The sequence below is a fragment of the Engystomops pustulosus genome, chromosome 2, assembly GCF_040894005.1.
Source record: "Engystomops pustulosus chromosome 2, aEngPut4.maternal, whole genome shotgun sequence".
NCBI lineage: Eukaryota > Metazoa > Chordata > Amphibia > Anura > Leptodactylidae > Engystomops > Engystomops pustulosus.
Genome location: NC_092412.1, coordinates 36,695,522 through 36,718,085, shown reverse-complemented (window position 1 = coordinate 36,718,085; position 22,564 = coordinate 36,695,522). Strand labels below are relative to the sequence as shown.

General features: G+C 41.8%; 1 protein-coding gene across 3 annotated transcripts in view; it reads right to left on the bottom strand.

Annotated features, from left to right (window-relative positions):
* RNF17 (ring finger protein 17) overlaps positions 1-22,564 on the bottom strand; it is a 77,131-nt gene that overhangs the window by 22,079 nt on the left and 32,488 nt on the right. For all 3 annotated transcript variants that reach the window (XM_072134255.1, XM_072134256.1, XM_072134257.1), the window contains exons 14-26: positions 21,078-21,158; positions 20,310-20,468; positions 19,774-19,963; positions 17,440-17,608; positions 15,873-16,063; positions 13,445-13,583; positions 13,185-13,344; positions 11,505-11,620; positions 6,419-6,536; positions 5,821-5,932; positions 4,472-4,678; positions 1,302-1,452; positions 96-214 (exon numbers count right to left, since the gene is read on the bottom strand). In XM_072134255.1, the coding sequence (XP_071990356.1) occupies positions 96-214; positions 1,302-1,452; positions 4,472-4,678; positions 5,821-5,932; positions 6,419-6,536; positions 11,505-11,620; positions 13,185-13,344; positions 13,445-13,583; positions 15,873-16,063; positions 17,440-17,608; positions 19,774-19,963; positions 20,310-20,468; positions 21,078-21,158 (1,912 nt within the window). The remainder of the gene's footprint in view (positions 1-95; positions 215-1,301; positions 1,453-4,471; positions 4,679-5,820; positions 5,933-6,418; positions 6,537-11,504; positions 11,621-13,184; positions 13,345-13,444; positions 13,584-15,872; positions 16,064-17,439; positions 17,609-19,773; positions 19,964-20,309; positions 20,469-21,077; positions 21,159-22,564) is intronic.

Sequence of the window (22,564 nt, the reverse complement as noted above, 5' to 3'; positions counted from 1 at the left end):
ACACAGAAAAGTTGTAAGACACAGATGAATTGCAGCCTTTTGTTTTGTTTCATTTCATATAATAACTGATAAACACATTGATTTATAAAACATACTGTATATCCATGAGCGAGCACTCCAGACACATGATCCCATACACCGCCAGGCTTTCATCTAATGGCCTTAGGTTGGTGACCTCCGTCACTTGCTGCTTTCCATAATCATAAAATATCACCTGAAAAAAGCAGAATGAAAGTTAACGAATGTTTTACACCATCTAGTCACCGTTGTTAAAAAAAAACAAAAACAAAACAAAAACACACTGATACCTCAGTTTCCAGGAGTAATAATACCAGGCATACAGAAAAAACTTTGAATATGTATCAAGCTCCCAATGAAGCATCAGAGTCATGGAGTTGGTTCAAGAAGTCATGCTGGTAAACTCCTCTCTCCTATTCCTGTTCAACCTCCTCCCTTCTTGTGACGTAGTCGCTGGTGCGTTCCAAATCTTGGGTTTGCCGCATAATATTGGTCGCCACCCAAAAACGTGCAAGCAGTTATGGACATGTGCAATAAGCTACGAAGAATACAAACAGTAGAGAACTGCCAGCGCCCAGAAACGGGAGGCGACCTATTTTATGCAAGAACGTGGCAGATTTTCAGTGGCGGTTCAGGTGCTTCATAGGCAATGAGCCAGGTACAGTTTACTTTGTGCTGAATGGAACAGAAGACTTTTGGAATATGCATATACAAATATACATTTGTGTGTTGTAAGCGGCAGAGACCTTTTATTTGGTCAAATCCAGATCACAACTTCATTTTAAAGGGAACCTGTCATTGAAACTAACCCACACAACCAAACATATCTTTGAAAACTACTTTTATACAACAGTACAACTAACTCTATATTGTTCCTCTCCATATCTCAAAAGTTCCACAGTCCATATGTAAGTAGACACACCATCTATGCATATACATGTTATTCTAGTTTAGACACACCGCCAGCTTCCGGACTGACAAGGAAACCTGATTTCTCTTCATCATTTACATTCTGAGGGAGAAGTGAATTAAGGAGTTGAGGTAGACACTGGCTGTATGTGACTGGTCAAAGAGAAATAAGTTCACCCCTCCCTCAGGAATTCTCATCAGCGGGGGAGGAGTGATCTGTATTTAGTTGACATAGTATGGATTAGTTTAAGTGACAGGTTCCCTTTAAGGTTTGGCTCCACAGGAACTTTCAGCCATGCAACACCTGGTCACTGACAACCTGGCTTTTCCCCTAAGTAGACACTAAAGTGGGGCGTTACCTGCAGTTTTCTTACCTCAACCTGGCTGTCCGACACAATATTTGTAATCTTGCCACGCATCCACTTTTTGTCAGATTGAAGCTCAACTGCAACACGCATATCAACTTTCCATTCCATAGCTTCTGGTTTGGAGTTTTCATACAGCTTCAGCATGTTAGCGTGCAAACTGGAAAACAGGAGAGAAAAATAAATATCATACTATAAAGAATGTCTGGATTTTTAATGTCTGGAAAGAAGATCCTGCCATTTATTTGAAACTAGGTCCTGATTCACCTAACTTTGGCTAGAAGAGTTGATTTTTGGGGGATTATTTATCATTGGTTTTCCTGGGCTTTTTTTCGGCATAAATAGGTCTCAAAAAACTCGCATTGAAGTTTTTTGATACTTTTCACTGCTAAAAACTGGACTATTTCCAACTCTTCATTAGTCTGGTGTAAACATAGAACTACTGCTAGGGCAACACTGTGCAAAGCCACATTCATGACGCAAGATCTTCGCAAAAAGTCCCATAAAAAGTCTCAAAGTTACTGCAGTCCCCTGCTGGTCTATGTGCTGAGGCTTTTATGCACTGAGACTTTTTGGGGATTTTTTTTTTTTTTTTTTTTTTTTAAAGATCCCAGTCAGAAAATAGACCATAAGGACATTTATTAAAGGGCCAAATCTGATGGGCAGCGTAGCTCCAAATTACAGACATAGAACTGTCCCATGGAGACGCCTAATGATAAATTTGTGTCTACTAGTAAAGATTTTAATTTGTTGCAGACTGACGTAGTTGAATACATCATAAATATGTATACATTGCATTCCAAGAATTCTTGTTTTCTAGAAATTGTAGTAGAGGATTGTTGATTTTGTGGAAATTTTTTAATATCCCATATTTGCTAAAAGCTGTAGATGGGATCTCTTTTTCCATGTTCATGAATGTAAAGTTCATTTCTGCATTTGGTTTGGAACTTGGATATGAGTTATTTTCCTTTGTTAGATGCGGGTTTCCAAAAAGCTAAGTGGCATTTTATCTAGTGGAAAGTTTTCTGTTCCATTCCAGGCTGCTGTTTGGATGGTGGTGAGTTAAATTCTTTGTTTTTTTGGGGGGTGGAAAGATGGGAATGAGCATTTTATTAATAAAGCCTCATTGGACCATGTTCGTACTTCCTCTACTGACTAATCCGGATTTTTATGGGAAATTCACTCTGCAACTGTTTTTATACTTAAATGACATCTACCGTCAGTTTACTGATGGTAGATGTGTCCTTACTCTATATGCAGCAAAAATAAAGAGCATAAAATTTATGTAAATTACTCCAGGGAGCTTAGGCTATGTCACCCGAGCGCCTCAGGGAGCCTTGTATATTCATTCATACACCCAACCCTTGCGCTGGCGGTCATGGGTAGTGCATAAATTAAAATATGAGGCTCCTTGAGGCGCTCGGGTGACGTGGCCTGGTCGTTATTTTTGCAGCATATAGTGTTATATTCAATACGATTTATTTAGTTCAAATGTGTTTGCATACAGTTCAAAAAGCAGTGTAAAACATTTTTGACAAGAATGACAGTATGCATCATAACAGCAGTGGGACACGCAGGACCCAATGACAACAAATGTGGATCGGAAGCCCCCTCATGCCGCAAGCACACTGCAGCGGGGTGGTAACATACCGAACCCATACAGAAAAACTGACTCCATAGACCAATTATGACGAGTAACGAATAAGAGTAAAAGTGTAACTAAATATAGAGTCTGAAATATTACATATTTATATGTTCATGACACATAATGCAGGACCGACTAATCAGTCCTCATGAAGCAAATAATAAGGGTGAGGGAACTAAAAGTAAAGAGAAGGAGGTTAAGTGGGGAGGGGGGAAAGGAGGGGGGAGACAGGGGGAACCAGAAAGGGACTAAGAGTAGGGAAGACAATATGATGGTCTAGGGACACAAAACAACTGTCACTTGCCGACAGCTTCAGGCGAACAATGCTACATACTCTGGTGTGCCTTTAAACAGGACCCACGGTTGCCAGATTCTAGTGAATTTCTCCATGGTTTGATTAACCTCTGCTTAAAGCTCCTCGATGTGACAGATATTAGATAAATTCATGAATCCACTCGAGGAAGGGAGGGGGATCTCCAATGACGGGGAATGACTGTCTGAGCAGCTGTGAGGAAGAACCTCAATAGGCCCTTTTTCTGTGACCCTATTGTACCTGGGAGGATGGACAGAAGGCCTATCTGAGCCTGGGTCTCCACTGACCGACCTGTGACCTTTTCGTAAATAGCAAACACTCTGTCCCAGAAAGGTTTGAGAGCGGTACAATCCCACCAGATATGTAACATTGTTCCTGTGGAGTTTTGACACCGCCAACATCTGTCGGACACTGTAGGGTAGAATTTGTGTAGGACTGTTGGAACCCGGTACCATCTTGTCAAAATTTTGTAATTTTTCTCCTGTGCAGAGCATAATTTGTGGGTAAAGATAAACATTTTCTCTTTTTCCTGTGGCAGCATATAGTGTTATAATAAAAGATGTCCTGAGGAACATTGAACTTCTTATTAGGACAAATCTACCATCAGTCCTTTAAATCCTTCCTGCTATGTAAGAAGTTGTGCAAAGCTCTAAAGGTGGGAGCACAACCTAATATTATACCCTCATCCTTCCAGATTTAAGAGTCATTTTTCCCTATGAGCACTTGTTGCTCTTTATCTTGTCTCTCCTTATAAGGCTATATTCACACTGCCGTTGCCCGCCCGTACCGTACCGTAGCGGGCAACGGCAGTGTACAGGGAGAGGAGGAGGAGGTGAGCACAGCTCACCCCCACCCCTCTCCATAGGAAGTAATGGCGCCGTATTACGGTAAAAGATAGGACAGGTCCTATCTTTTTCCGGGAACGGAGCGGTACGGTGTCGCACGTGTGCTGCACCGTACCACTCCCGTAGGGCGCCGTGCGCCCATTGCCGTCTGTGGAGGGCGTATATTGGCCGTATATACGTCGGCCGTATATACGTCCTCCATACGGCAGTGTGAATGTAGCCTAAGTAAGACAATTAGTGTTGTCGCCATTCGAGCTTAAATAGACTTTTCAATAATCAGAGTAGGGATGGGTTTATAGCAATTGGGAATTTCTGTGGATTTGGATCTTCATTTTGTAGAATGACATTTTGGAGTGTTGGAGTTTAATGACCTTACCTCTTAAGAATGTTCTCTGAAGTTAACCACTGTACAAAGATTTTGCTGGGAGATACAACGTGACTGACGAACACCTCAAACCCTTTTCGTTCCGATAGAGGGACGAAATCCATTGGACTTTCCTCGTAGTCAAGTAATAGTTCAGTGACTGGGTCCCATACTTCCTTCAGTGGCAGAGGATGGTAATCTGGTAATGATGAAGGTCCACTAGTGGAAAAAAACTATTCAAATAAGCTCCACTTCACAACTTATGATATTTCATCAGTTTTTTTTACATTAATTACCAGAAGATCAGGTACAATTGAAAGATTTGCACCTGTGCTTTGTGTTTGGCCCCCTTATGAATGATTAATGAAATAACAAAGGTGTGAACGGGCCCTTAAGATAGCTAAAGATATTGGTAACTGCAGATCAAGTATGTATATCTATCTATATATATGTAAAAAATTGAAGCGGAAGAGCAGCACTCCTTGGTTTTCAAAATTTATTCACAAGTGGAAAGTACAGTGCAACGTTTCGGCTGGCTCAATGCAGCCATCTTCATATATATATATATGTATATATATAAGATAGATAGAGACCGCACAAAGGTATCTTTACCGGGTAATGCCTCATAAGCCAACACTTGTCATAATAGCATGTTAGAGTTGGATGCATTGAAAAGACTAGAAGTCAGAATATACAAATGTTAAATTAGATAAACAACTTAAAAAGGGGAATTTATGATAGGCCAGGTCAAAACTACGTCAGGTCAGACCTGGCGTAGTTGTGCATAAAAACAAATTAGTTTGATGTAATGTTCACAGGTTTTTACACCACTGGCGGCCGTGTCCCTCATAGCCCACATGGTGCGGAGTTAAAGGAAACCTACCATTTCAGATCGTCGGTGTAAGCTGTAAACACCGAGCACCAGCTCAGGGTGAGCTGGTGCCGGTGCTTAGTTTCGTTAGTGTTATAAACCGTGGTATCGCGGTTTTAACACTTTTTAAACTTTATAGCAGAAGCTGCTTCGGCGCTGCGCGCGACCGTGTGCGCGCAACGCCTGCGGCATTTCCTATGTAGGCGCGCGCACGATCGTGCGCACGCAGCGCCGAAGCAGTTTCTGCTATAAAGTTTAAAAAGTGTTAAAACCGCGATACCGCGGTTTATAACACTAACGAAACTAAGCACCAGCTCACCCTGACGATCTGAAATGGTAGGTTTCCTTTAACGAGGTGCAAAAATAATCTCAATTTCTTGCAGGGTACAAAAAATTGCTAGTATATCAGTGCCAACTGAATCCTCCCCATAGCATTTATTGTGCATCTTTTATAGTTTGTTCACGTGTTAAAACCAGAAGGGAAACTTACGACTGTATAAAAGAGGCAACATTTTGCTCCACTAGCATGGTGTTAACGCTGGTCATATTGCCCGGGCCCACGTGAAAAAGCTCAACAGACAGCTTGTCGTCCAGCAGGACACCTACACACATAGATACATAGAGAATGAGAGGTCAATATAGGACTCATCTGCGTTCTGTCAGCATTGTGACTGCAAACTGTGTGTATTCTGCTGCTCAGGCCCAGTTCACGTCTCCGTTAGTTCTTCAATTCTTCTGCACCAATAATTGTTAACTAAAACACATACAAGTCTTTCCATTATACCTTATCTGTAGCGATATGGGCTCAGAATGATTGCTGCAAATAACTAGAGACATAATGGAGAAGTTAACTGGTCCTTGCAGTGTATGAGGGGGTAGCTCACGCCCAAAGGCTGTGATTTAGGAATGTTAAGTACAGAACCCCCCCCCCCCTCCCCCAACCCATGGCTATTTGGGGCTCAGCTTTATATCTTCCCTTTTGCAGAAACACCACTTAGATGCATGTCAAATTCACTAAGATTTAAAATTCTTGTAGTGCAGAACATGAGGGTCAGTATGATATACTGTACATATGCAGGGACAGGTACCTATTGCAGTACACTTCAGATGTCTGCCCACAGTCAGAGCTTCAAATAGTTTATTTGCTTCTAAGCTCCAAGGTCCTGGTTCGGGAGGTTGAATATAAGCAAGTCTGCAGCCGATGGCCTGTAAATATTAAATATGAACATAGAAATTTCTAAATTTACTGTGACATCACTGCATGCCTATTATCCCTGTACTGTGACATCACTGCATGCCTATTATCCCTGTACTGTGACATCACTGCATGCCTAATATCCCTGTACTGTGACATCACTGCATGCATGTTATCCCTGTTCTGTGACATCACTGCATGCCTATTATCCCTGTACTGTGACATCACTGCATGCCTATTATCCCTGTACTGTGACATCACTGCATGCCTATTATCCCTGTACTGTGACATCACTGCATGCATGTTATCCCTGTACTGTGACATCACTGCATGCCTATTATCCCTGTACTGTGACATCACTGCATGCATGTTATCCCTGTACTGTGACATCACTGCATGCATGTTATCCCTGTTCTCCGACATCACTGCATGCATGTTATCCCTGTACTGTGACATCACTGCATGCCTATTATCCCTGTACTGCATGCTTATTACCCCTGTACTGTGACATCACTGTATGCCTATTATCCCTGTACTGTGACATCTCTGCATGCATATTATCCCTGTACTGTGACATCACTGCATGCATGTTATCCCTGTACTGTGACATCTCTGCATGCATATTATCCATGTACTGTGACATCACTGCATGCATATTATCCCTGTACTGTGACATCACTGCATGCCTATTATCCCTGTACTGTGACATCTCTGCATGCCTATTATCCCTCTGTACTGTGACATCTCTGCATGCCTATTATCCCTGTACTGTGACATCACTGCATATTATCCCTGTACTGTGACATCACTGCATGCATGTTATCCCTGTACTGTGACATCACTGCATACCTATTATCCCTGTACTGTGACATCACTGCAGGCATATTATCCATGTACTGTGACATCACTGCATGCATATTATCCCTGTATTGTGACATCTCTGCATGCATATTATCCCTGTACTGTGACATCACTGCATGCATATTATCCATGTACTGTGACATCTCTGCATGCATATTATCCATGTACTGTGACATCTCTGCATGCATATTATCCATGTACTGTGACATCACTGCATGCATATTATCCCTGTACCGTGACATCACTGCATGCCTATTATCCCTGTACTGTGACATCTCTGCATGCCTATTATCCCTCTGTACTGTGACATCTCTGCATGCCTATTATCCCTGTACTGTGACATCACTGCATATTATCCCTGTACTGTGACATCACTGCATGCATGTTATCCCTGTACTGTGACATCACTGCATGCATGTTATCCCTGTACTGTGACATCACTGCATGCATGTTATCCCTGTACTGTGACATCTCTGCATGCCTATTATCCCTCTGTACTGTGACATCTCTGCATGCCTATTATCCCTGTACTGTGACATCACTGCATATTATCCCTGTACTGTGACATCACTGCATGCATGTTATCTCTGTACTGTGACATCACTGCATGCATGTTATCCCTGTACTGTGACATCACTGCATGCATGTTATCCCTGTACTGTGACATCACTGCATGCATGTTATCCCTGTATAAAATAAAAAGTGGGGAGTGAAAAATGAAACCGCAAAAAAACAAAACAAAAAAGAGCCGCGGCTTGAAGGGGTTAAATAACGACTTTAAAGAAAGGAGTTGTCTATCCAAATTGGACACTCTAAAACCATACTTAAAGAGGACCGGTCACCCTAAAAAAAACCACACTAGCGCTACCTCAGATATATCAATGTTACACTGGTTACCGGAACCCTCCAATAAATCTAGCAGACACTGCCGCACAACGCCGGTCTGGTGTCTTCATGAGGGGGCGGGTCCGAGGCGCTCCCCTCTCCTCTGCTTCTTCCCCAGACCGCCCCCGACACGTCATAGGCTGGCAGTAGCTGCCAAGCTTTATACGGCAGTCACTGCCTCCTCGGACCGCCCCCTCATGAATACGCCAGACCGATGTGAGCTCGGTCCAATGTTCCTAGGGTACGGCGCTTTAGTAAGCAGCTCCTAGCGAGTTTTTTTTAGGTTGACATCTAAAAAGGACATTTAAAGGACATCTACCACCAGGATGAAGGATTGTAAACAAGCACACACTGACATACTGGTGTGTTTCCCATCTGGCAGGATGTGCGCTTCTTTAAGCTTTCTATGCCTTTGTTTTTAAGAAAAAAGAGCTATAAAATTATGCAAATATGCCTGAGTGGCTCCGAGCTCCATTAACACCTATGGAGCCTGGAGCCCCTAACTAATTTGCATAATTTTAAAAGCCAAAAAAAAAAAAAAAAAGGACATAAGAAGCTAAAAGAAGAGCAGAGGAATGCCTCCAGCTTGTATGTGTGTCTGGCGTTCAATCCTTCATTCTGATGGTAGAGGTCCTTTAATTCCTTAACTCCTTAAGCACGGAGGATTTTCTTGCTCATTTCTTGCTCTCCACTTTAAAAAATCCATAACTTTAATTTTTCCGTGTACAGAGCTGTGTGAGGGCTTATTTTGTGCGTAACAAATTTAACTTCCCCACAACGTTATTAATTTTTCCATGCCGTGTACTGGGAAGCTGTAAAAAAAATTGTGAAAATTGGGAGAAAATGCATTTGCATACCAAATTTTATACAGACTTTATTGTGTTTAAATACATTTTCAAAAATTAAACGAATATGTACGAAAAAGAAAAGAAAATTTTCGCCACCTTCTGACCCGAATAACTTTTTCATGCTTCGGTGTACAAAGCTGTGTGAGGTGTCGTTTTTTGTGAAATGAGACAATGTTTGGTCTATATTTATTAGCTAGTGAGTGTAGACGAGTGGAGGGTAGTAGAGATTCTAGTGGCTAAAATTGTCACTCACTCCTAAGCTTTCAGCCCCCAACCTTTATGATCCTGTACAGCTCCTCCCTCCCCCACTGATGTCAGCTCACACGCTGTGACCTCTGTCCCTGTGTGAGTTACGAAGCAAGAGTTATACAGGAGCACAAAGGTGGGACCTGAGGAGTGAGCAGCACAGACAAGTCACATGTTTTTGTTTTTTTTTTTAAATTCATCCAAACAAAAAAAAAAACTTGTGCCTCAGAGTGCAAGTAAGTTATAAAACACAATTTTATTGTAATAAATTGCAAAAGCTTAGAGAAGGCAGAAAGGCATATATGTGCAATGCAGCTGTAATTGGCTTCTGTAACCTGTCTTTAGTGAAAATGAGGTCCCTGGCGACAGGTTCCCTTTAAATTTAAGATTTTCTTACTCCATTCAAAATAAGCTTAAGACCCTTTTAAACCTTTAACTCAAATCATCACAGACAGATTAAAAGCACAGACCTCTTACAGTACTATCAGATCAAATCGGCTTTACCCCAAGCTAAAATATCAGATAACAGACCCACTCCAACTATGGAATTCTAGAAATACTAGACACAAGCTCGGATAGAAGTTTTTCCCATTTTAGAAAATGGTCTAGTAAATTAGAACGTGAATATCGAGACACAACAATAGGAAGTAGCGTTCAATGTCCCTCCACAAATTTCAAAATGCATTGGCCACCTTGAAAATGCAATCAAAATTAGGTATTGTTGTATTGTCCAGAAAAATCTGGAGATGTCAGGAAAAAGATGCCGATACGCTACATATATGGTGAAATTATCAGAAAATTCTGGGAATCTATAGAAGCTTTACTCTCAAAAATGTGCCACTTCCCAATTAACCTTACTGTACTCCAAGCTTTATAGATCTAGAAGATTTTACACCTCCACAACTTATGATTATTTGTCATGTAATAATTGCAGCTAGAATTGAAATACAGTATTTTTCGGACTATAAGGCGTGGCAACAATAAATGCCTGCTGGAACGTCTAGGTTCATATATAAGGCGCACCTGATTGTAAGGATGAATGACCAGCAGGTGGCAGACCTGTGCACAGTTAAAGGCAGCTGTTGTCTGTAAGTACGGTTCATAAATAACAGTGGTGGCGAACCTATGGCACGGGTGCCAGAGGTGGCACTCAGAGCCCTTTCTGTGGGCACCTTGGCCATCATACCAGCACACCAGACAGGACTCAAAGAATCCTTTCAGTCATATATTAAATTTATACTTACTTTTCTACTTGGGAATTTAGATAGAGGAAGAATGTGTAGACAGGACCAAATTATCACTGGAAGGCCTTCTGCTGGCCCCACAATTTTCTGTGTACAGAGGGACACTGGAAAGAAGCTAAAATGATGCAAATTTTCCATCTTGTCCTCAGGAAGCCAATATGATTGAAATTTATTGAAGAACACAGAGCAATAAGTTACTGCTTTAATTTTTGGTTGGTACCTCACCATAAATTTTGGGGGTTTTGGGTTGCAGTTTGGGCACTCGGCCACCAAAGGTTCACCATCACTGATATATAAGGTTCACTGGACTATAAGGCACACCTTTAATTTCTGAGAAAATCAAAGGATTTTTAGTGCGCCTTATAGTCCGAAAAATACGGTAGCTAAGTATTGCAAAAATCCTAATCCGCTGCCTATAGCACATTGTACTCATCAGGTAAGTTACATTGCTGTATCTGCCCGGCCCCCTTCTGTCCCTCCGTTCCCCACTTACCCTTTTTTGTTTTTCCAACCTAAGTAATAATGCTGACTCCAATGGTATATTTGATATACAATTTATTATCGAAATTTCAATGTCTACACAATTTTTTTAATAAAAATCCAATAAAATCAATGCTTAAAACAAAATTACGGGTTTTGTTTTACCAAATTCTAACTGGTTCTGTAGTATTCCACCCAGCATCACATCAAAGACAAAACAGCGATTTCCTACAGAATTTAAATAAAATTTCCCTCTAGCTATTGATTAATTGGCCAAACCAGCAGCCACTACAATAATCCTAAAGAAGCAAACTGAGCAGTGGCCAAGCGTGTGCCCCCTAACCCCAGATATCAGATATTCCTGTTTGTAGGGGATTAGAGTCTGAAAAAGGATCACCCCTTTAATTTTATTTACCTTGCGTGGTAACTTCATGAATTCATCCTTTAAACTTCTCAGATCTTCAATGTTAACTGTGGCAACATTTCCAAAGTCAACATAGCTTATGGTAGCTTCTTGAGTATTAGGTAAACCTAGGGAGGGAAAAAAATTCTGCACTGAACCAGCATAATCATATTCAATGCACAAAACCCTGTGCACCGCTCCCAAAATTACATTTCAAAACAGACTAGATATTAAAGACAATAAGATATTATAAAGATAATATATAAAGATATTATAAATATAAACATATTAAAGGGAACTTTCCACCATGAATCTTCCTATAAAGGTAGAACGGGTGGTAGGTGGATGTATGGGACGTGACGAATGATCGATTGATGCTACCATATACTGCTTTACTACATTATGGCAGTATATGGCCAAAAATCATACAGGAGAAAGATTGTCGCTCCCAGATGATGTCACTAGCAGCGACGGTCTAAGCCAATACAGCTTTTCCAGGAGTGATCAAAGGGTTAACACCCGCGATTGGAGGGTGTTTACTGCAATATGCCTGTGAGCCCTCTCAATACACCCGCAGCCGACGTTTGAAGAACTATTAGGCCACATGTCCGTAAGGGGTTAAGATAAGGTAATTAGTGTGACACTGAATTTATTTATAATAGCCTGTATAACTATTACCACTTGAAGTGGCAGGTATAAGAAGGAACTACCGAGCACCAGCTCAGGGTGAGCTGGTGCCGGAGCTTATTTTTGTTAGTGTTTTAAATCGCAGTATCGCGGTTTAAAACACTTTTTAAACTTTATGGCCGGAGCTGCTTCGGCGCACGGAGGTACGTGCTCGCCGCTTACCACGCTTGCGGCTCTCCTTCACTTCCTATGTGGTCGCGCGCATGGTAAGCACCGAGCGCGTACCTCCCTGTGCCGAAGCAGCTTCGGCCATAAAGTTTAAAAAGTGTTTTAAACCGCGATACTGCGATTTAAAACACTAACAAAAATAAGCTCCGGCACCAGCTCACCCTGAGCTGATTTTTGGCCATATGTCCCGGCACCATCTTATACCTGCCACTTCAAGTGGTAGGTTTCCTATAAAAGGGGCAGATCATAAGATAATTCCCGCTTTTGCAAAGCCACCAGAACTTTGTCTGTGCTGCTGTATGGCTGAGAAGGATTATGTGAAGAACAGGAGATACAGGCAGATAAAGAAATAGGTGCGAATTGCCCCTTATCTGCTGCTCCTATTTCCAACTAAAATCCCTGGATCTCCAGTTCAGTAGCTCACGTAATCTGAAAGAATAAGAATCCTCTCTTTAATGACACCATGGGGGGAAATTCATTAATGTGTCACATGGTCCGACAGCAAACACTGGTTTTAGACTGTTTTTTTGTCACATATCCCTCATTTTTGGCACAGAGGCAATGATGAATCCCCCTCCCACATTGGTGTCTTAAATAACCCTCCCCCTGCAGCCTCTGTTCATTTTCACACGACTTTAAGAGGGAATAAAGAAGCAAATTTTTAGAAAGGACATTTCCCACGCTAACTGAGGAGGCTGGTAGTCTAATGGGGAAAAACCTGCTGACAGGTTCCCTTTAACTCATCTGGCACAGTGCAATCTTCAAAGTCTTCTCATAAGACAGCTCAGTTCAGTGCAATGCAGCTTGGCTACATAAAGTATACGGAGGTCATCTTACCCACAATTTCTGCTCTGTACCACTGGTCATCATCTTCCTCATATTTAGCAACACAAGGCTGCCCCATAAATGGGCACACAATCTTCCAGTCATTGGCTTCTACGTTGTTATAAACCTCCTTGATCTTGTCAACCGTTTCCCTGTAATCTGATTCGCCTAACTGGTGAAGATGTGAAGAAAATAAGTGAAAAGCGATAGAAATACACATGGATATCATTTTTCATAGTGTAAATGTGAGAGACTCTAATGTAGTTACCTACCAGGTGGATATAAAAGTCTGATGGATTGTTCATATGGCAAATGATGACACAAATTTCATCTGTGCTCTCGGGAAATAAAGCATCTTTGTATTGAGTGACCAGGGGATCGCTTATTACAATAGGAACATTAGAGGGAAATCTGGAATTCAGAAACAGACCAGGACAAATCTTGAGGTACCAGGATAAGATACACTGTTTAACCACACGTTTGGCCACATTACCAGTAGTTACTCTCATCTGTAGTCAAATCAGGATTATTCCCCATTTTACCAAGCACCACCTGCAGTTTGTGGTTTGCACCTGTCACCGGATTCTTTATCGGATATGGGATGCCACTTCTGTTTTCCAGGGAACTTCCCTCCCTGTGTTTACCCCCGGTCCAAGAATGAAGCGTGTCCCATGACAGCTCCAAACTTCTGGTGGGGTGCAGGGAATTCCAGTCTGGTTTCCGTGGATAGATTTCGCCATTCAAGATCTACCGTCTAATTATAGATGTGTTAATGGGGTTGTCCAGAGGTTAAGAAACATGGCAGCTTTCTTCTTAAACAGCGCCGTGCCGGACAAGGCTTTGTGCTGGTACTGCAGCTCAGCTCCATAGAAATGAATGGAGCTTTGTTGAAACACCACACATTACCAGTGGTCAAGAGATGAGCATGTTTTCAACCTGTGGACAAGCCCTTTAACCATGCTAATGCTGCTTGATAACTTGCAGAATTTTGTTTGCTAGGTCCCAGCAATGAGATTTTACAGCCATATGTTTATATAGAGGTTTGCTCCGATAATGTAGTTAAAAAATAAAGTTTGAGATTTATGTAAATAAAATTCGAAATGCTATGGGTGCTTAACCAGAGCTCCCATAGCTCTTTCAAGGTTTCAAAGCACTTCTACCCTACCTGTCTGCTTCATTGGGACTCCCACCTCCCGCTCTCTGTTGAAATCTAGTGGTCACAATCAATACATACACAAAATTTCCCCAGTCAGTGGGAGGGGTGCGCCGAAGGAGCGGGAAGGTAGGATAGAAGTGTTTTATGGGGTGTAAAATAGCCAGAGCCCATGGGGCTCTGATAACGCCCCCTAAGAACTTGCTCTTCATTTAAAGAAATATAAAACTTTATTTTATCCCAAATGTCCTGGACAAAACCTCTATACAAATATTAAGCTGCATTCACAATGCTGAGACACGTTGAGCAGCACTAATGGTTAATAAAGCTAATATAAGATTAGAATTTTTTGATTGACGATTGTGGGTTGTCCAACTTACCGTATTTTTCGGACTATAAGGTGCACAAAAAGTCCTTTGGATTTTTTCAGAAATCAAAGGTGCGCCTTATAGTCCAGTGCGCCTTATATATGAATTGTACTTACAGACAACAGCTGCTTTGAACTGTGCACAGGTCTGCCACCTGCTGGTCATTCATCCTTATAATTAGGTGCGCCTTATATATGAACCTAGATGTTTTAGCAGGCAGTTATGGTGTGCGCCTTATAATCCGGTGCGCCTTATAGTCCGAAAAATATGGTAAGTACACTTTGCTTGAATGCAACAATTGTTTGAGTAAGGTAACATTCACACCACATTTTAGACTTCAATTGTCAGAATACGTTAGACAAGTTTCTGAAGTGTCCATAGCACGGAGTGAGTGTGGAGGAGTGATTTAGGCTGTTCCTTGGTGATGTAACTGTCCCCCTATAAAGCATATGCTCAGCCTAGGCTGGGGGAGTATGCAAATGTCCCCCATAGGCTATTTATGGCCTTCGATGAGCCTACACGGCGCTCAGCAGGATGAAAAGATGTAGCATGCTGCATCTTTCCATCCTCTGTTTCCTGCAGGTTCTGTGCAGATGGAGGCAAAAAGCATGCCCCCAATTGCCAGCAAATGTCTACAGATTCACTCATCGTATATACCTGTCGTATAGGCAGAATGTATCCATAAAATGAGATGTGAATTGAGCGTTAGTAATGAAAACAACAAAAACCCTTATCTATCCACTCCCACACAGGTCTGCAGATATTTCCTATTGCAGCTCTGGTGCTGCTGTTGTGGAGCCATGAGACATCTAAGGGAAGGTCATACATGGAACAATCTCTGGCCTCAGCATCGTTGAGGCCTGTGATTTGTCTAGCCACAACCTGCCCTTGGACATGGTGTAAATGCACAACAGATGTGCTGAGGGGGATCACTGGCTGACCTGCAGGAGAGGATATATAAGTCCAAGATAGAAACATGTCCTATCTTTTCCCTGGGTGCGGAACGGTACCGTGCGGCAAGTGTGCTGCACCGTACCGCTCTGTGGACCCATTGATGGCCAATGGGGGACGTATATATACGGCAGCAGTATATACGCCCCTCAACGGCCATGTGAATGTAGCCTCATAATGTATTATTACAAAGCCTACACTAAGCATAAACAAATATATTATACTCACTTTGCCATTTCTAAAAAGACAAGGGCATCGCGAAGAGACACAGGCATATCACTATTTATCTTGTTTCCAACAGGTTTCTTCAAGTCAACAATCAGCTTATTGTGTTCTTCCCTTAAGATTTTCATTGATACGCCTTTATTGCCAACCACTCTTAGAATGTGCTCTTTGACTTCTTTTCTCCATAATCCATCCTAGAAAACAAATAACATTACATCTTCATTTATACGGACCATGTCCAGGTTGTCCTTATTTTTAGAAAATTTTTACAAAATTCCCAATAATTGTCTGTATTCCTCAATAGCTGAGCATACATGTGGACATTTTGGAGGGGGAGGATTGAGCTGCTGCAGACATCTTGGGCCTAGCTTATCTCTTAAATAAACAAAGAACTTCATCTGATCAAATTGGATCTAATCTGTCAGGGAAGAATGGTGACATCTTTATGGGCATTTTTTTTTCTGTTGTGCACAGATCTTTCCCTTTTTGATATAGATGACCTATCCCTATGGTTAAGTCAGCAATAGAGAACATTGATGAGCCTCAAAACTTCAATGATTACTGTTTTTTGGCAAAAAAGGAGGATGTCCAACTCCACTCTAAGGCTATATTCACACTGCCGTTGCCCGCCCGTACCCTACCGTAGCGGGCGACGGCAGTGTACGGGGAGAGGAGGAGGAGGTGAGCGCAGCTCACCCCCGCCCCTCTCCATAGGAATTAATGGCGCACGGCGCCGTACTACGGAGAAAGATAGGACAGGTCCTATCTTTTTCCGGGTACGGAGCAGTACGGTGCCGCACGTGTGCGGCACCGTACCGCTCCCGTAGGGCGCTGTGCGCCCATTGACGTCTATCGGCCGTATATACGTCGGCCGTATATACGTCCTCCATACGTCAGTGTGAATGTAGCCTAAGTGTCTAAGAGAGGTGAGCAGCAGTTCTGGATGCTAGCTGCTACACAGAGAAGAGAGCTGGACTTTCCATTCTCTATGTGATGGGAAAATAGGAAACGCAGGGGTTTGAGTGGAGGTCTCCTGTTCATTCAATACTGATCCCCATCTTATGGATAGGTCATTGGTACTGTAAATGGGAAAATCTGCTTCAAAAACTGTCATACAAGAGATGCACATCCTTTTCAATGGGTTTGTCAAGAGGGTGACAAACACGGTTGCTTTCTTCCAAGAACATTTCCTCTCCTGATATTGGTTTGGGTCGCTATTGCAATTCAGCTGCATAGAGATGGATGGAGCAGAGTTGCAATATCATAAATAACACAACAAAATGAGTAGCAGAACATTTAAACAGTTATCTAGATTTGGTGGGGGTCATTCTTTGGCATCAAACCATATGCTTTTTCAGGGGATACAAAAGCCTGTTTCTTGTTTATACTGCTCTATATATTACCCTATAGTAAACAATGCTGTATTTTTCTTAGCAGCAATAACCATAGGGTTGTTCTATTCCCTTTACTTAATACTAAGAACCTGATTGGCAAACAAGCCAAAAGTCTGACCCCACAGATTAAGGGTAACTTCTTTTAAAGGAAAATTCTATTTTTTTTTTTCACTTACTGGACTGCGTGGAACTAAATCCAATGAGCAAAGAATGCCAAACGGGGGCATGAACCTGATGCTTTCTTCTTGGGATGAGCTCAGTTTGATCAGACGTCTATGTAGGTCAGCAACGCTTGTTTCAAGGACCACCGCGGGGTCACTCTGAGGGGGGTGGCCACCTGCAAACCTTAGAAATGGAGACATTAAAGACATTATTTACTGAATTGGAAAACCACAAAAGTGAGCAGCGGTTTTGTGCAGTGTATACCATCACGCTGGCAATGTAATGAGTGGATGTAGGTCTTTTTTTGTGTCATGTCTTACATAGCATAACCATTATTATGGTGGTACGGTAACTTAAAAGGACATCTACCATCAGTTTAGTGATGGTAGATATGTCCATATAAGAAGTTACTCAGGACTTCTTTTATTATAACTCTATATTGCAATTGAGGAAATATAAAGTGATAAAAGTTATGCCAATTACCCTGGGGTGCTTAGGCTACGTCACCCCCTGCACATAGAGCAGGTGATGGGTTGAACCACTGGCGCAACAGGGGCTTAAATATTAAAATACGAGGCTCTTAACTCTGTATTTCCACAATCGCAGCATATAGAGTTAGAATAAAAGAAGTACAGGCGGTCCCCTACTTAAGGACACTCGACTTACAGACAACCCATAGTTACAGACAGACCCCTCTGTACTGAGAAACAATGACTTCTTATTTGGACACATCTACCATCAGCAAACTGATGCAAGATGTCCTTTTACACCTTGCCGACCGAGGACGAACTATATCGTCCTCGCGCGGCAAGGGGTGTATGGAGAGAGCTCATGAGCTGAGCTCTCTCCATACACAGCGGGTAACGGCTGTATAAAACAGCCAACACCCGCCTGTCACTGCCGAGGGTAGGTGCTGGCACCGATCGCGGCAGTTAACCTGCTAAGTGCCGCGGTCGAACCCGACCGCAGCATATAACATACCGTTATATGGGCGCCGCCATCTTGGATGGACGATCGCCGCCCCCTGGAATGTCATCGGAGGGCGGCGATCGGTTGCTATGGCAGCCTAGAGTCTCATTGAGACTCGTAGGCTTGCCATGTGCAATGATTGATAATAGCCAGCAGAGGGCAGGCTATTAAAAATCATTGTAAAATTGCTATATACTGCAATACAGTAGTATTGCAGTATATAGTATTAGCAATCGGACCCTGTAGGGTTAAATTACCCTGGAGGATCTTAAATAATGGTAAAAAAAAAATTAATTTTTTTTTTTTTAAAATATGAAAAAATAGTAAAAAAAGTAAAAGTTTAAATCACCCCCCTTTCCCTAGAACTGATATAAATATAAATAAACAGTAGAAATCATAAACACTTTAGGTATCACCGCGTCCAAAAATGTCCGATCTATCAAAATATATTAGCGAATTTTTCCGGCGTTTAACCCCATAACGGAAATTGACGCCCAAAGTCGAAAATGTCACTTTTTTGCCATTTTGAAAATATAAAAAATTCTATAAAAAGTGATCAAAAGCCCATACAGTCCTCAAAATGATAGCATTAAAAACGTCATCAAAAGTCGCAAAAAATTACACCACCCACAGCTGCGTGCACTGAAGTATGAAAAAGTTATTAGTGCAAGAACATGGCAAAATGAAGAATTTTTTTTTTGTACATAAGGTTTTAATTTTTTTAAATGTATGAAAACATTATAAAACCTGTACAAATTTGGTATCTTTGTGATCGTACCGAACCAAAGAATAAAATAGACATGTGATTTGGGGCGCTCAGTGAAAGCTGTAAAATCCAAGCCCACAAGAAAACGGCGCAAATGCGTTTTTTCATCATTTTCACGGCATTCTGATTTTTTTTCCCGTTTCCCAGTACATGGCATGGAATAATAAATACCATCACTATGAAGTGCAATTTGTTACGCAGAAAACAAGCCCCAACAGAGCTCTTTACATGGAGAAATAAAAAAGTTACAGATTTTTGAAGGTGGGGAGTGAAAAAAAAAAAATGCAAAAACGAAAAAGGGCCACGTCCCTAAGGGGTTAAAGGAGTTTTCCCCAAATAACAAGTTAAGCCCTACCCACAGGATAGGACCCAACTTGCTGATCGATTGGGGTCTCAGTGAAAATAGGACCTAATTGCATCATTGTATGGTGGAGTTGAAAGTTTTCGACAATGTCAAGCAGTCATGTTTCTATGTACTATAGAACCGAAGATGTCTGAAATCACCGTCTCACTGAAGTCTCTAAACTTGACTTAGCTGACTCAAAATGACATTTTAACTTGACGAGTTTTTATAGGTAAATCTTTGAGGTTTCACATAGTCTGTTAACGGTACCTTGCTGCTGTGAAAGTTTCTAAACCACCGTAATCAAGCAGGAAAATTGTTAGACGGGTGATATCTTCAATTTTATATCTTGTAGGACCACAGGGTTTTAGGATACATTTACTTTCCAAAGGAACCAGCTCCATAATGCTTCCACGGCACCATTTATTGTGTGCAAAACTATTGAAAGCAATTATTTCTCCTGAAAAACAAAAAAATAAAAAATAAAACCCTATGACGGATGCACATTTTTACATTGCAACGTGCCTTTATCCTGAAAGCATGAACTGAGAGCCTGAGTCGGTTTGTGTGAATAAGCCCTATCTGATGCCTTCCTACCCCAAATAATGGAATACAAGTATTATTACTACATAACACGATGTAGAGATTTTGTGCCCTGTCTGATATCAGCAAATTGCTAAATTGTGGATGGAAATCATTAAAAGAAAAGTCTACTTCTGTTGACTGCAACAATATTGAATTTCCAAACATTTCAATATCTATGTGAAACATAGCACCACTACAGATATAAAAAGATATAAAAATACCTAGCTCCAACACATCTGTGCGACAACAATGGCTGCATTTCCGACTCAGCGTAGTAAGCATCCGCTCAAGGAGGATGATTTGCCTTTTCTGGGTAAAACGATGGATGTAAAAGTTACATGGGTTTATCACGGTTTTTAGGTACACAAGTTCCAGTGGGGCTGCAAAGCAAACAAATATTTTTTTTTGGAAAAACAATGCAGACTGCAAGGGATTTCTAACTATATGAACAAAAGAAGAACAAACCAAACTGCAGTGAGAGAGGTTTTTGACAAAATAAAAACATCTTGTATTCATAGAATAAAGAATATAGAAGACAACTAGGAGGTCCTGCCTGGCAAAGAATTGCGCTATTGTCAGAGACCGTTCAGGCCTGAACAGTCCAGGCTATAGTGAGTGCCAAGGCATGAAACGCACCTACCCACTATGCCACCGGCCGCGCACCCATTCACGTCCACTTGGCAGGGAAGTGGTGTAAAGGGGGAGTAATTGCAATTCTTGGCAGTTTTCAAGGAATTGGGATTATTTTAGGGCTTGTACACCAGAAAACTACATAAAAGCTCTTATAGTAGGGAGTCTGATCGCTTGGACTTCCACAGTTTGTGGGAATGAAGGCCATCAGTCCTCTAAAGTGGAGGACACTATTCTGTAGTGGCCTCCATTCCCATAGTGAATAGAGCTCTGGTACACAAGTTAAACCTATACTCTATTCTGTGGATAAGAGGAAAAGCGTCTTTTGCAGCACAACCCAAGAGGAGAGAGGAACTGACTTTTCTTTTGACAAAATGGAGCACAGGCACCCGTCATCTTCTGGCTCTTCTTGAATCTCTTTGGCTTACAATCACCGGATTCTGAAAATGGATTTTACAAGTAAAATATCAGTAACTTAAATACATACATGCAGGACTGAAATGTATACCAAAGCAGTATTTACTATGCATTTAATACTTAAAGTAGAAGTGGAATACCTATCGTGGACATGTAGGGCGCGTCCAAAGGATGATGTTCTACATATATGTATACAGGCGTTCCCCTACTTAAGGACACCAGACTTACAGACAACTCCTAGTTAAAGGGGTTATCCGGGTTTAAAAAATTTCTTATGGCCGGGCTGGGGAGGGCTATTTAAACACAATAAACATGTACTTACCTCCTCCGGTGCTGCCGATGTCCCGCGCCGCGGCCGGTCTTCTCTGTGCGCAGGTTTCATTACAAGTGCGCACAGAGAGCTTCCGGCCGGATGGGAGGAGCCGGCCACAGCGCGGACCGGAAGCTCCCCGTGCGCGGCTTCCGTGCCCCTGTAAACAAACAGGGGCATGGATCGAAGGGACCGCGGCGCAGGACATTGGCGGCGCCGGAGAAGGTAAGTACATGTTTATTATGTTTAACTAGCCATCCCTAGCCCAGACCTAGGTAATTTTTAAAACCCGGATAACACCTTTAAAGACTAACCCTTCTGCCCACTGTGACCTCTGGTGAAGCTCTCTGGATGCTTTACTATAGTCCCAGACTGCAATGATCAGCTGTAAGGTGTCTGTAATGAAGCTTTATTCATAATCCTTGGTCCCATTACAGTAAAAAATTTGGAAACTCCAATTGTTACTGGGCCCAAAAGATATTTTGTCTGGATCTACAATTATAAAAAATACAGTATGACTTGCATACAAATTCAACTTAAAAACAAACCCTATGGAACCTATCCTGTACGTAACCCGGGGACTGCCTGTATATAATATCCACAACTCAAGGTCTGCTGTATATATATATGCACCTATATATATTCACAATAAAACCAAGGTTTTTATGCTTTAAATGCACAAACATTGGCCCACTTTTATTAAAGTATCTGCGTCTGTTTTCTGTCTGACTTTGGCTACATTTGGCACGTATATACGCCCCCCACAGATGTAAATGGGCGCATGGCGCCCTACGGGAGCGGTACAGTGCAGCACATGTGCGGCACCGTACCCCGGGAAAAGATAGGACATGGTGAGCCCCTCTCCCTGCGCACGATACTGCGGGCAACGGCAGTGGGCATGTAGCCCTTGCACTAGAAAGCACGTGCAAACTGCTTGCAGTTATAAAGCAGCAACAAAAACGATATCAAGCCCTGCAAAAAATGACACCTTTCATAGCTCCGTATGCTGTAGTATGAAAAAGTTATTTTTTATTTTTTGTGTACAAAAGGATTTAATTTCTTTTTTAAAAATCTAATAAAACCTATATAAATTTCCTGTAATTGTACCAACCAAAAGAA